Source organism: Diprion similis, chromosome 6 (genome assembly GCF_021155765.1).
Source record: "Diprion similis isolate iyDipSimi1 chromosome 6, iyDipSimi1.1, whole genome shotgun sequence".
NCBI lineage: Eukaryota > Metazoa > Arthropoda > Insecta > Hymenoptera > Diprionidae > Diprion > Diprion similis.
In genome coordinates, this window is record NC_060110.1 from 22386990 (window position 1) to 22402850 (window position 15861).

General features: G+C 43.1%; 1 protein-coding gene across 1 annotated transcript in view; it reads right to left on the reverse strand.

Moving 5' to 3' along the window:
* The window catches only part of LOC124407147, a 291004-nt gene that overhangs the window by 184542 nt on the left and 90601 nt on the right, over positions 1–15861 (reverse strand). Inside the window, exon 5 of the mRNA XM_046883000.1 lies at positions 441–1259. Within this exon, the coding sequence (XP_046738956.1) occupies positions 441–1259 (819 nt within the window). The remainder of the gene's footprint in view (positions 1–440; positions 1260–15861) is intronic.

The following is a 15861-nucleotide window of genomic DNA, read 5'->3' on the forward strand; positions in this document are numbered from 1 at the left end:
TAAGACATGCTCGAGAAAAAATTCGTTGAAGCAAAGTTAAAAAATTAAGTGCGGGTGACGCTCATAAGAACTATAAAGCGAAAATGAAATATGCAAAATTATTATTTTCTCTACTCGTTAACCCGATGTCGAAAATTACTGGGTGCACCATACAATTATTTTGTGAACCACAGACTTCCGGTGAAAGCATGACGTGTCCAAAAACAGTAAAAAAATTGAACAAATAAGATGAGAAAGATAGATACAGTTAAACGAAAATCGAAACCACCTTACGATTAGCCACCGTAAGAATACATAACAGTAATGATAATAACATAGAATAAAGTTACACTGCAGATGATCAGACAACCTTGAGTACTAACGCAAGTTCTCCCATTTTTATAATCATCTGTTACTATTACAATTAGAAAAAAATCCTAAAAGAGTTCCTGATTTCTCACCTGCGCACGTTTCGATTCCTCCTGCTGCCTCTTGACGATCTCAGAATACTTGGGAGGATCCTGAAGATATTTCGGAGGCGGTTCAACCTTGGGAGGAGCTTCCTGGTACCTGGGGGGTCGATCATAGGGTCGATACTTAGGGGGTTCGACGACAGAGACGGACTGCGGTTTCTTGTAATTCGGTATCTGGGCATCGACATGCGATTCAAAGGTGTTTCGTCCTGGATCGTATTTGGGAGGAACAGGCTTGGCTTGATCGGTGACTCCATTCGAGCTGTTTTTAGGGGTGTTATGCTCCTTCTCACCCCCGTGTTTATCGCCCTTTTCCGACTGAGCCGACCTCCCCTCTTTGCTCAATTTCTCTGGAGGCGGTTGCGGCGGGCCGTCGATTTCGTAGAACTTCAGCTCGTTTCTCCCGAAATCTCGCTGCCCCCCGAGCTGCGGCCTCCGGATCTCGAAGAGGGTCAGCTCTCGCGAATCTTGCGATTTCGAGCGCGTTTCGTTGTGCGTTTGGTGCTGCCTCTCTGGCTGTGAACGGCTCCGGGTGTATCGCTCTTCGAAACGTGCCAAACCCTCCGGTGGGTGCTTCGAGCCGTTCCTGGAGTCGTGCCGCCCCCCCGTCTTCGAGGAATTCCTCTGCGAGTGGTGCGCGTACTCCAAGCTGCCGTTGTACTCATCACCCCCATACTTGAGGATCTGCTTTGGCCGCATCTTCTGCTCGAACTGGGAGTAGTTGTACGTGTTGAAGCCGACCTGGTTGAAATTTCGGCTCAGGTTAGCCGAGTTGTAGTCCGTAGATGTCACCGCCTCCATGTTTATCTGGAACCAAAAATTCAATTCCACCGTCAGGCTGACTCGGGTAGGTAAGTGTTCAGCGGTTGATTAGCAGTATTAAAGCTATGAGAGTTCTGAATACAGATTCCTACTACCGACACTTACCGACGTCTGACCCAGACTCGAACCTCCGTTATTTTGAACTTCGGGTCGGTAGAGCAGGGACCGATCGCGGTAACGTTATCGCGGAGATAGATCAGAGCCTGGATAAGATGTCGGTAAGTATCGGTAGTAGGAATCTGTATTCAGAACTCTCATAACTAAACGACTATTTGCCGCGGATTCGATACCGATTTCTATCAAAAGCGCGAAGACGGTGCAATACAACAATTGCAGAAGCAGAGGAATCCTGATCGCCTGATTCCGGGTTAAACTTGGCGCGATGAATCGCTGAGTTTTTTTCGAACGCAGCTCCCTGACCAGAAGTTATAATTTCACGATAACTTGACGGTAGTTGAAAAACAACTGAGACAGGAATGAGAATAAAAAGATTAAAGATGATAATAAGAAAAAATATTTCTCGAAGAAACTCATAATATCCAGATCCCTGCAGATATATAGAAGGTACCGAAGCCACAGCATTGCAAGAGTAAGACGGAGTGGGAGAAAATCGTGCGATTAACAGCCAACTTCGCGATGCCCCAAAGCCCTGAATCCCTCCGCCTATCTACCGCATCGAAAATGCGGTCCACGTATAACGTATCACGTCGACGAGGTGCGAACCGGTTCTGATCAGAGGCGTGGAACTTCTTTCGCCCATCGCCTGGTTCTTGAAATCCAGCAGAGCTAAGCTTACGAATCCCACCCTAGTTTCACCCCTGCAAATGTGTTCTTCTCTCGGAGAAAAGAGCCACCCCCCCCCCCCCCCCTCTCTTTGCTCTCATTTATTATTCTGGTTTTGGTTTTTCACCGTTTTTTTTTTTTTTTTTTGTTTTTTATTTTGAACGAAGTCTAGAACCGTGCAACAAAATCATGCCCTACGCGTTCTGTATGAATGTTTCCATAACCGCTGGATTCGACTGCCTGCTGCAGCTCCCGGTGGTTTTGGTACCTTTATTGGTCACGCGGGACTTCCGTTTAAACGCGTTTCACGGTTTCATCCCAAAATTAACGGCCGCGATGTGGTTGTAAACACTCGATCAGACGCATAAAACGTATGGGTACCTATAATACTTTTGCTCTCGTATCACGCATATCGTCGCGGTTTTTTATGGTACGAAAATGCGATCGTGGACGTAAATATGAATGGACGATTTTTGAACTTTGATGATCAAAATTGTGAGGTTTTTTCGCAATTGTTGTGGAATGTATACCTTCTTCGCTAGTCAGAAACTCGGATTCAACGGAAAAATACTCAGTTCACAGAGTGTATATATATATATTATGTACGTAATTACAAATTCGGGGCCGGGTTAATTAGGCAGCTTTTGCTGCACCTTGAACTGGATCTCGGTAAAAATTTCACATTTCCAGAACACCGTCGAGCCTCGGGCTACGGGGTCATCGTGATTACGGATTCACTCGCGCACAACTCTTTGAGAACTCTGTGTTTCAGTCTGCACTGACCGTCCAGCAGTTTTAGACTGCAAATTAAGAGCTTAAAAATTGTGTGTTCTTGTTTGATGATAAGGAAGTGTGAATAATTGAAAAATCTCGAGGAATCTTTGATCTTACGTCTATCCTGATCTCTCAATTTTTTCTTGATCACCTTTTACCTTACTTTTTACTATTAATCTCGCTTATTCAGTTTCGGTTATTGTTAAACGAATTATAGAAACAGTTATCAATTCCGTAAATTTGATTTTTGATTCAACTAAAAAATACGCAATCAAGCAAATTGAAACTACCGTCAACATTCTTGTCCGATTCGTGAGTTTCGTGACACCGAGTAGATGGGAGGCAAGTAGAACGAGTACGTGATGCAAGTTCTGCAGGAGAATCGGCTCGGGGGCATCTGTGGTTATGCATTATACCCTGCATGAATGTGTGAACGATATACGTACCTACGTAGGTATATTCACAGGCTTCAAAGTGAAGTAATGAAGACCGCAGACGGCCGAGCTACCGACAGAGTCTTGTCTATATCCAGCTCGTCTCAAATATATACAATCAAGAAGCTGAGCGTTGATATTCGCGTGTTAGATGAAAAGAAGGAACGATTTTGGCAATTGAAGAGTTACGAGCACTCGTTACGCTGCACCCATTTTGAATTCTATATACCTATACAAATGATAATCTGGCTGTGAAATTGCTCGATTGATAATCACAGCATCTGCGAATAGGCAGAGTGTTAATAATTTTTTTTTTCCATTTCTGCTTCCTTTTTTTATGGCTTTCGTATAATACTCAATGAAATCAAGATCGCATTTAGGCAAGCACGTAATCGCAATTGGGCGAGGGATTAATTAGGAGTTCGTAATGATGCTTTTGTGATTATTTCAAATTGTGGCGAGGGGAATTAGAAGGGTGTAAAAAATCTCTCCCCCTCAGAATCCCGACACCCCGTATAGCTCCAGCATTACGGGCCTTAAGGCCTCAGTCGGTTTAGTAGCTCGGATATAATCACCAAGGCGAAGACCAGATCTGGAGATTACTTTTGAGAGAAAACGCAGCATCGCGCGGTCTGCCAACAAAGTTTCAGAAGAATTTCTTTTGACATGTGAAACTATATTTCTGATATAATAATAAGAATAATAGCAATAAGAAAAAGAAGGAGAGAAGAAATAGATAAGATTTAGCAGATGATGTGAGCAGCTGATTCTATCTCAGGAAGAAATCATTTACGTGGAAATAAACTCCAGATTTAAGAGGCCGAGGATGACAAGTAAGATATCGAAAAGCTCCTCCGGGGATATCTGCCGGTTTGAAAATGGAATTATCCAGTGGCACGCGAGGCTGGACGAAGATAATTGTGTTCGTATTCACTTGTAAACACGCGACCCATCATCCGAACGAAGTTATATACGTCGAGCCTGCGTTAATATAATCCTCGGGTCAAATAGTTTGCGAAATACTATACCTTGCGGTGATAATATCCAAGCGTGGATTTACAGCTACTGAATTTAATGAATACAGCCCTGCAGGGTGTGTATTATTATACGTGTTACGTACGCATATCTACGAGGTGGGATGCAGTGCGAAAATAATCCTTGTTAATTGGATAATCTTCGTTAATTGAATAGCTTCCGGAAATTTTGCGGTATTTCAGAAATCCAGATGGAAAATCGCGGTGACTGTAATATCCGTAATGATACATTTCGAAACTTGTAGCACGGACGAAAATTCATTAACCTGCCAACGTCCCCCGCTGGTTTTAGTTAATTAGTAATGATTGAATCGAGTAATTTAAAGAAAGAGAAAAAAAAATTTAAATCATAGGTATACAACTGAATTTACAGAAGTAACGAAGCTTTCGGAACTTTGTAGACACCGTACAGAATTTGAGAAACTCGGGGTTGATAGCAAAGTTTGTAAAAATATTGGACGACATAAATTATCGTAGAGTAAGATAAAAGAATTCGAAAAAATACAATTTTCATGAGTCTTCGTAAGAAAGTGTACTTCAAGCTTCAAGTTTTCAAAAGTTTATAGGTATTAGCTTGCGAATTGATAAAACATTATTCCAAACTGAACAAGTTTTCCACTGTGACAAATCTTGGAGAAGAGATACTAGAATCAATACAAGAAAAAGCTTTGCGGAAGTAGTTATGATGCATTCTGGTAAAAATCGGCTTCCACAATTATTTTCCGTTTTATTTTATTTAGTTCAGAAATGAGTTTACGGTTACAGCCACCAACCTAAAGAATTTTCTCTTTACTACGGTTTAACATATGTGAAACGTAAGACGGTTCCCGCAAAGGATGGGCGCACCTTTCAACAAGTATCGCCGAGATGAACGCGTGGGAAATGCGATTGCTTATGCCTACATTGCGGTTGTCGTCGTACGTCTCTGTCACCTCGAGTTACACCCGCAAAACGTGCGGTTAGACGAGATTCGAGAAGTCCTTTCTCTCCAATATGCAACGGCACTTCTTTCACTTTCAATTGGCAGGCATCGATAAAAAAAAGCACGTAGAACCCACTATTTCGACATTTTTCCGCACGTTTCTAATCCAGTCCACCCAAATTATTGAAAAGGATTAGGTTCACGGTACGGGTAATAAAAGCCGGATGCCCGTGGAGCGTTTTTAATGAGTCTATGTCGAAAGAGGTTCTTGTAGCTCTGTGTAGAAACAAAGAAAAGCAAAAAAAAAAAAAAAGAAGGAAATTGTGCCTGAAAACGGAGATCTTCACGATTTACGCGCACATAATTTTCACCACGAAAGTTGAGACTGAGGCTTGAAGTGCTCTCGAGCATTACTCAGAATGTCCGGAGCCTCGTTTACAAATTATTATACAAGTGTACAGCGCGTATATTACGAACGACTCTCTGGTTCTGCCCGCGAGTAATATGCTGTGTTCGAAACTGTGTGCATGAGATATTCTTATACTTTTTTTTATTTTTTTATCATCATCAAGGTGTAACCTGGGTCGTTAAATTCCGTGAGACGAGAGCTGGCTGCAGGAGAACATTAGAATGAGATACGCTGACCCGGCTGTAGTTTGAACGTCGTGGTCCATGGATGCTGTAACGTCTTCTTAACGTCCCTCGGAAGCAGGGGTCATCGGAGGATGATCAATATCACCAAAAAGCTTGTTTTCAGTCCGTTGGAGTATCGCGGTAATCGAGTGGCCAAAGTGGACGGGCGTTTCGGACTGTATTGCATGAATAATTCATAACCGAACAGTGAATTCACCTACGAAGCGAGTACAATGTTCTTACGTCACAACCATGCAGACTCAGTCCGATAAATTCAGACTGCGTAAACAAATGTGGAGAGTTCAAGCGGAATAGATCTCGCTTGGTTTTCCCGCTTTTCACATGCCTCGACAGAGTCTCTTAGCTTGGCTCTGTTTCAACGGACGAGGTTACCGCACCGTGTAAAAGGAGCAGTGACGTAATTTCTCCGAGGAAATTCCAGGCGGTATCATCTTCCTCCTGGCATCCCTTGACCGCTCCTCTCTATATGCTCTGTCACTTTTTAAATAAGAAAAAGAATAAGAGGATGGGACGGGATGGTTCGTGGCCAAGACCCGATACCCGGGTCACTGATCGATTACCCTTCCCAGAAATCGTCCGAAACACTTTCCCTGAGACTCACGCCTCCGGCATTCCCTCGGTTCTCATTTTCCTAAACCTGAAATCCACCCTGAAAGCGACGGATCCGCTCATCTTCGGGTCACCGAGCGTTGACTGACAATGAGTCACTTGCAAGAGCATCGGCGAGAACATCCGGGCACAAAGCTAACAATCGAAGCTGAAGATCGATTCGATCTGCGACTATAAGTGCCGACAGGAAGAAGCTTGCATCGTCGCGGGTGGCTTGGAGGCACGTAATGAAACATGCTTTTAATACAACGGGTATTACAGAGCCGCGGGTCTCTTTGGTGACGAGCCGAAAGAACCAAGCGAGAGAAGGAGAAAGAGAGGGAAAAGAGGGAAGAGAGAGACACCCGGCAATCTCTTACGGTTCAGTTTGCCGGGTTTTCAGGCCACGGAAAGAGGAAGCTGGAGATGACGAAGACGAAGAAGGAGATAGCTGGTCGCCTGCCGATCACTCTGAATAATAAAACACGACATGCACGCGTCATCGCGTCCCCAGGAAGTGGAAAGGCGCGAAGAATGACGCCCGCAAAAAGGGGACTGTAATCAAAACACCGACCAAAAGATGTGTGTCTGTGTCTGTGTGTGTGTGTGTGTGTATTTCAAACGTTCCCCCCCACAACCTGCGTCCCATCAACCCCTGACTGAAGACCATCTCACTACAACTGTGTTTGTTTTTATCTGTTTTTCTTTCTTATAGTTAAATTAACCGACAACGATTTGTAACGAGTTCAGGAAACTGGTGAATTCTGAATGATGGGTCTGCCTTCAGGAACTCACTGCTGTGTATTCGGATCCTCAAGTTGTTTAACAAAAAATTGGTACATAACTACACGTGTTCTTTCAACCCTATGCTCATCCGATTCGTAATTCAATTTTTGGTCCAAGTTTTTTTGACTCATGATTTTCAAGGAAAGTTTTTCGTAATTTTAATCTTATAGACGATGAATATCTCGTTAGATTCTAGAACTGAGAATAAATTCCAGTCAGACGGTGAAGCCGATAATCCATATTGACACCTCGGCGTGTACCGGTTCCTAATCCTCGCCCCAGGACTTTCGAATCCCATGCTTATCCTTCTTCTACGCTGGGGTGGAAAATCACGCAATTAATAGATCAGGGAATGATTCTGCGCAACGTGAGGTGAAGTTCACCCCTAGAGTCACGAGTGACTGGTCGTTATTTTTCTCCCGTTGCTGCACGGCTAGACTTTGATGAGCTTTTGGTCGGTTCGTGGAATTTTCACAACCCACCAAATGTCGATTAGGAATCTCGTACGAAGAGAGCAGAAGAGTATTATCAATACTCTGAGATTCTGATTAAGATTCAAAAAAAACAAAGACAGGAAAAATCGTATTCTTTTGTCCAAATGAAATGAAAAATACAAATTTGCAACGCATCGTGATAAATAAAATTCAAGAATTCACTATCACCCAACGTTCGCTGTACAATTGCTGCCAATTCAATTCAAACAAATACAGTTCAGGTACCGGAAGTCTGCACAGGCGCAACAAACAATCAGGCAAAAGCTACTAGAAAATTCTGCAATATTCCGTACACCGTGGAAGTGCTACGCAGGCAGAGCACAACTCCCGGCCACTGTTCGAGCTCGGCAGTGCAATTTATTAACTAATTGAATATTTAATCAGTTTACGAATTGGAAAGCTTCGCTGGCAATCGTACGTACCCGCCGCTCACGTCCCTGGAACCACCCGCGGATCTTCGGACGGATAAAAGAAACGTCGCAGGAGAATAAACAACTCGTATTCTCTGTTGGGGAGGAAGCTGAATGGACCGCAGCCCTTCCGTCTCCTTTCTCCTTTTCTCCTTCTTGAGGATCGAGAGCAAAGCCCCGAGCTATTTCGAAATCTGTGATACATCCGTGAATTACGAAGACGATGTGCTCTGATAAGAAATATAACATTTTTCTGTCCATTCCAACGAAAGTTTAGCAGGCAATTTCCTTCTTTTGCGACTCGTATGCAGATTTCATCCCAAAAAATTAAATTCTCTCCTCCCGCCGATCCTGGTTTCATTTTTAAAATTCTATTTTACCCTGACTTGCACGGTTTCATCGACTTTCCATCCGCAGGATAAAAAGAAAGGGACGTGCGTTATGTAACTGTCGAATTAAAATTTCGTCCAGAATAAACAACGAAAGGCTCTTGCAAATGGAGGATTAATTTTATCAGAATTGTTGGATGTTTGAAAGGGACAGTCTCTCCGCTCTGCCTGTGGCCATTCAGTGACCAATCCATCGAGTGACCTCACATCAAACAAAACAGTGTAAAAAACAATTTCAACGACAGAACGAGCTTTCAGTTCCTAAATTTCATATTTTCAATTATTTATTTTCTAGTGTTTTTCTCCCTCGTTCCATTGACCGTTGTATTTTTTTCTTTTTCCCAATTTCGTATACACATATAATATCCGCAACGGTGAGCTTTCGTAAAGGCTTTTTGCGAATGAAAGAAAAACAGACACGAAGCACCGATTCGCTATCGTATTACCTGCATATAATCGATATTCTCAAAGCTTTGCCGTTTTGTAAGAATATTCTAATATCACAGTTACACGGACTAATGAGACGGATGAAAACTCACTTCATCGTAATCTTTTCATCTCAATTGGCACTAGGAAATATCTTTCACTGTTCCATTGAAAAGGACTTGTACCTTATATTTCCCCGTAACGGATAATCGTAGTTGGATACGAATGTTAAAAAATATGAACGAGTCTGATGAGTCATTCCGTTTCTTTTTCCTCTACGCTAATATTAATATCAAACACCGTGAAGATATGCCTTCAACTCAGGCTGCGAGATGCGACTTCCATTTTTCTGTCGTTGGCCTAATTTTTTTCCTCGTGTTATTATTTCAAGCCAAAACATAGCCGAGGAGGCGGAAGGAAACGTGTATAGTCGATGACGAGCGGGAAAACAGGACTCGAAACAAAACGGAAATACGCGTCAGGGAGAGGAAAGGAAAAGAAAACGTAAAAAAAAAAAAAAAAAAAACTGTGACGAGAAGAAAAGAATTTCGGGGCAGCGGGGGACGAAAAAAAGGGAAAGAGATAATACTTGATGCAAGTTGACAAACAACGAAACAAGAGGATAAGAGAACCGCTTCGTTTACCCCGAAACAAAAGCGACGAGACAATGGCTTTAATACCGAGAGTCTCGTAACGCGACATTGTATAAGGAAATTATTAATCCACGGATTCAGGAATTACTTCCGGCGATGTGAGAGAAAAGAACCGAAAAAGCAAAATGGAAAGGAACGAAGGATTTTGATCAATCGATTCGGAGAAACGGGCATATAAAAATGGAGGAAACCTTTCATGCTAGTGCAAATTGACCGTGACATGGTTGACCTGACCTGAGGTGTGTGTACCATTGACTAACTGACGAAGGAGTTGAGTACGCATGGTTCCGTTTACTCAGCGTCTCTCAAGCTGTTTGACTCGTTGAAAAGTTTGCTCGGCATAATATTAGCTCATGCCAAGTTTTATGGTCAGTTACACGAGGATTACGGATACACATATTCTCAATCCATGGTGCACGCCTCGCCGTTTTATGTACTCCTTATTAGCTATGCACTATTGGCTGTCAAGGGGATCTTGCGGAAGACTGAATACGCTTAACCCGGTGTTAAATCCGAGAATACGTGACATGCGAGTGCATGCACTAAAGTTCAACGGAATAACCGATAGTCTCTGAACAACGGATCCTCGTCTGGTTCGAAGACGCGATTGTCGTTGATGAAAAGGAGGAGGAAATTGAATTTTGCTTAGTTTGGTTGAGAGAGAAGCAAATGGTTGCTGGTTATTCGATACAGTAACAAGTGTCGACAAACCTAACGGTATAACGTAGGTTTAGACCCTCAAACCCATTTGCTCGATTGATTTCAGGCCATATTTCGGACTTTACGATCACGTGGGGATCCACGGCGTCTGCGGAAGAAACGGTTCCAGTGGGTTGGAGACAAATTCATATTCGTAATTGTAGCCAAAACGATTATGAACAGATCGTTTGAACGGATGAAGGATACGTTGAACTAGAATTAAATTTTAGCCAAGACTACGATTCCGAAGCAATAAAAATCCTCGATTCCTGACGCAGTCGTTAGTCTGAAATCAATTGCACGTTAGCGCTGAACTCGAGTGAATAAAACCAGTGGTACTAGGATAGGAAAACGGACCACCGCCAAGGCTTTCAAACCCGACTGTTTTCCTTTGGGGATTTTTACCTTCCCTTGGGAAGAGCCGGTAGTACTCCTGTTACTGGCACGTGTTTGCTTTGTGGGTTTCAACAAGCCCGCAGGACGCTGGGTGTCCAGATAATTCTGCAACGGTAGGTGGGGCAGATTCCTTCTTTTTTTCCTCTTCATATCGTTTTGTTTTCTTTTGCCCTTAATTTTTTTTTCCCTACTGCCGTTTTTCTCCCTCTTTCAAGCGGAACCATAAAGAACGGAGAGACCGAGAAAGAGGATTGAAGGAAAACAGCGGAACTGAGAGGCATGGTCCAGACGATAATATGCTCTGGAACTGCTGGGCGAGAATCTACAATACATCAAACTTAAGTTGCAGATACTTAGTACTTTAAGTACAAGATCACGCAGAGCTGCTCTTACATCGAATAGGTTAAATCGATTATTCTTCTATTCGAATCCTAACAAAGTAGTTGCCTCGAATTATGCCGATGAAGAACTATACGAAAATGGCTTCAATTTTCAGTGAAAATGAATTGATGGTGGATGATAATTGTCGTTGATCGTCAGCCGAAGACCACGAAACCGGCTCATGCACTTGCCGATTTGTGGTTACCGTGGTTGCATGCAGTGGTTTTTACAGTGATGGCAGCTGTGGGAGAAGAAAGCGTGAAGGGTGTCGAAAGAGGGGGTTTCGGCATCCTGGTATCGATTGGCATTTCGTAAAGTTGTAATTTCCTGAGCAGAGCAGTTGCGGAAGTGGCAAATTCAATATTTCCTGATCGCATCGGCATGTCACAAACGGCAACGTGAAGGATATTTCACACTCGAAACTGATTTCTTTTTTCCTCAGCACGAACTCTTGTCTTCTCCCATTTCCACTCCGGAATGGATGATCGCTTCCTTCTTCACCCTCGTGGAAGAAAACTTGATGTAAAAGGTTCTGGTCAGAAGAGAAAGAAACTTCATCAAGCTCAGAGAAAGAGGACGCTTTACAGGAGTAAAGATGGCGCGTAACGAGCACTGGCACCCGCAATCCATCGCGAGTAAATCCAGCTTCTACTCATCCAACGAGCTAACGAACGAAACGATCTAAACAAGCCAAACAACAATTCTAAGGGGGTTGAAGGGAGAAGTTCAGAGAACAGGGTACGCTGATCGTTACGCAGGGATTTCGCGTGAGTCGACCTTAATTCCGCGTCTCTCCACTCTCTCTCTCTCTCTTGTGCTACACTTTATCTCTCTTTCTCACTTCTCTCCAAACCTTGGATGCTCCAGCAGCTTCCCCACGGCTTTTCCACTGGGGCGATGGTCCTTCGTTAGGCGATGTCACGTGGACACCTGGTGCTCGATTACGTCGACGCGAGGAACACATGGGTACCTACTCCAGTCACCCGCACGCATGCGAGACGCAGCGTCGAAATGACGGATAGGCCAGTGGCCCACCCTCTGTCTACACGTGTAGAGGTATGTTTGCTTGGTCTAAGAGTTGGATCCCTCTGAGCAAGATAGAATCGTGCCGACCACGGGCGCTAATCCGATGGTGTTATGGTCCCTGGGCTCGGGGTGTGGGTCAAAATGACACGTTGGAAGCGGTGAAAACGGCTTCAAAAGCAAACGTCAATGACGACTGTATGGAGCAGGATGAGGAAGCAGGATATTCTCGAAATCATCTGTGATTGCCAGACGATACTTGGACTCGGATTTAAAAATTGTGCAATTAGTAGTTCACTTGTTACATTGGTAAACGACCAGCCAGGGTTGAGTCGAGGGTTTTTATCCAGACTCGAAGTAGTCTTTTGATATGCGCAGTTACTCAGCGGGACTTTCCGATTCTTGAGAGTAAAACCGCATAAGCAGACTCAGTATCCGTTGCAGGGTGTTGCGAAGAGTGTCGAAGTGATTTTTTAATTACGGTGTAATTTCCTCGTCGTTTATTCGTCGGCTTTGAAATACCATTAGAGGTTTGTTCCTTCCTCATCGTTGTTGCCGCACTCGAGATTACAAACTAGTGGGCATGCAGATATTTGTATGTAGGTGCAAGAGTTCGTCAGCAAACGAGCGGGCGTCGATGGCGCGAAGCAATCATGTCCTCGAACGTTCCGACGACTGTCGGCTCAACGCACTTCGCGGTGCTTTTCGCTATTTGTTTGATCCGAGAAGATTAAAGGGGTTTCCCACCAGCCGAGACCACCAACCCATCCCAGCTGCACCCCTCTCTCTTTATTTCTCTCTTTCTCTCTCTCTCTCTCTCTCTCTCTCTCTCTCTCTTCTCGTCGCAATTCCCACAATCGACGAGAAGAAGTATCGTTTGTTCCTCCCGGTTTGATGCCACTTTGCCGCACTGGAGTCGGTCCAACGTGTGTAACACGTGCGCCGATTGAAGTGCACTTCGGCAATTGTTTTTCCCTATTTTCACCCGCAGGTGTAACATTTGTTCTCAGGACTGAGGGATGAAGTCACCGAGAGAAATCAGGAATCCGGTCTCCTGTATCCGCCGACGGAGGAACGAGAGGGTCGGGCGATTCGATTTGATAAATTCCTGAAAACGTACGAGTCACCGACGGGAGGAGGACAAGCGTCGAGCAAGAACTATAATAGATTATCGGGGGACGGTAATCGAATACGGTCTAGGGTTAAAATCCATCAAGTTGTCTGTCCTGCCCTCGGCGATGCTGCTGCATCGCTTGACTCGCCGCCTGCTCCCGCAGCCTCACGGACAAAAAGGCAGAACTTTATTCAAAACTACTCAAAAACTTCCGTCACGCCCTCCTCGCGTTTACAACACCGACTTTCGCTTTTCCCTTGAAAAGTTTTCTCCCTCTGCAGAACCGAGACCGAACCAATCGAACTTGAGTAACGGTTTTTCACATCGAAGATGCACTCAAGCAAATCGATGACCGATTTTGAAATTGGCCTGGATCATTTCATTTCGCTGTTGTTGAGAAGCAGAAATTTTGATACCCGTTTAAAAATTTCTTTCGAAATTGTACTGTCGAAAGTGGGAATATAAATTTTTTAATCACAGGTGAACCTTTAAGGGGTCTACCCAACTGATAAGCAAAAAAAGAGTTCTTTTGAGAATTTTTTCAATAAGTTTTAACTGTAAATATTGATATAGACTTTGTTGGGTTAAATAAATACACTCTCGAATTACGTGAAAATTTTTTTTTTTTCGATAATAATCACTTTTTGTACACGAAAATCGTAGTTGAAAAAAGGTAGGTCTGCGGTATTGATAATTTCTTTGAGATGGTTCATCCGAAACCAAAAAATCGAACCATTTTAAATTCAGCATGTTAATGGCCTTGAAATGAATCATACAATTTTTGATATCTGAAAAATTAAAAAAATGGCGGCCATTTTTCGGAAAACTTGACAAAGACCGTTATTTTTTTTGCCAATTTTTGTTAAAAAAAATTTCACAAAACGCACCGTTCGATTTTCTGATTTCAGATTAACCGTCTCCGAGAAATCATCAACATTGCAGACTCACCTTTTTTTCCGACTAATTTTCAACTACGATTTTCGTAAATACAAAGTAATTCGAATCAAAAAAATTCTTTTTCTCTTTTAATGTAATTCGAGAGTGTTTTTGTTAAACCTAACAAAGCCTATATCAATATTTACAGTTGAAACTTATTAAAAAATTTTTTGAAAAACCACTTTTTTTTTGCTCGTCAGTTGGGTAGACCCCTTAAGAATCGCGAAAAAAAAATTGACGATTATTTTTATTCCAATACCTACTGAATAAGTACCCAGGGTTGAATTTACTCAGAAAATGAAGCAGACAGTTGATGCTGCGTGAGAAAATACGGCTGTATTTTTTCGTCATATGAGACCACGGCTCGCTGCAGGTAACCTTCTGTATTTACAATATATATATTTTCAGAATTGAACCTCTTGAATTTTCCCGCAACCTCGAGACACGGAGAAAAACTCTGGGTTCAGTTTTTTGTTCGCGAACCAGTCCGCAACGTGGCTTTCTCTGGATCCCTCGACATTTTGACACGTTGATTGTTTTCTTCCGTGACTTTTCTCTGCCCAGAAAAAGTCGAATTTCTTTTCTAACCCTAATATATATTGCTATAGATCCGCAAAACCGAAAGGGGCCAAAAGTTTCTCAGACACATCGATTTATGGCTCTACACGTGCGCAGCGCTTCGCTTTTCATCGATATTCGATTGTAATCGTTGGCTGGGTTGGATTTACTGTCCCTCTTTAACAATTTTTTTTTCATTCTGGATATTTACCGTCTTGTTTAGTCGTTTTTTGCTCCATTTTAATATTCTCAGTAATTTTCGACCAGTTTTTGTGCATCCTTATCAAAACAGACTCACTGAATGTTGCCGAATTTTTTCTAACATTTGGTTGAAAAAAATTCAGTCTGTCATTCGAACCAATCGCATTGAGAATTTGGAACAAAATAATAATGAAACTTGGTCTTGAAATAAAAATTGTTCATTGACGACGATATTTGACTGTAAAAATACCGAATTAAAGCCATCAGTTGAAATTCCAATTAGTACCTGCACCCCGCAGGCGTCAAAAACTGCAATAAAATTCTGAGCACCAACGCATCTAATAGATCCGTCAGCATCTCTTCCCACGAATGAGGCCCCTCGTGCAGACTACAATCGGCTAACAAATGGCTGAGCATTGATTGTATTGCTTAAGCAAAAAAAAAAAAGAAAAGTAACCGGTGATTATCCGTGCGGTATAAGAGCGTAGAAAAACAGTCAAAGACTACTTTGCTCAATTACTTCGACACCGAAAGGAGGAATGAATGAAGAAGGGTCAGGGAATGGAAGATATACGAGCGGCGGCTACGCTGTGTAACCAAACGCGAGGATAAACACAACATGGCGATGTGTAGACACTGCACAAGCAGAGATCCAGATGACCAGATAAATTGAATCTAAGCGAGCGACCGCCGCTTTAATCAATGCTAAAGATCCGTTTATTATTCCGGGGGTGGAGGGCTTTCGCCTCCGTCTTGCGAGGGTCAGTTATCCCCCCTCCTGCACCCGGAATTGCGTTAAGCACCCCGTTATTGGTTCCTACAGTCGGGGAACTCTCGAAGCTCCTGCGTCGCTAAGCTCGACGCGTCAAGTTAACCAAAGTTAAATGAAAATATGTCCTCATCGATCGACGCCCTCGTAGTAGGTACTCGTC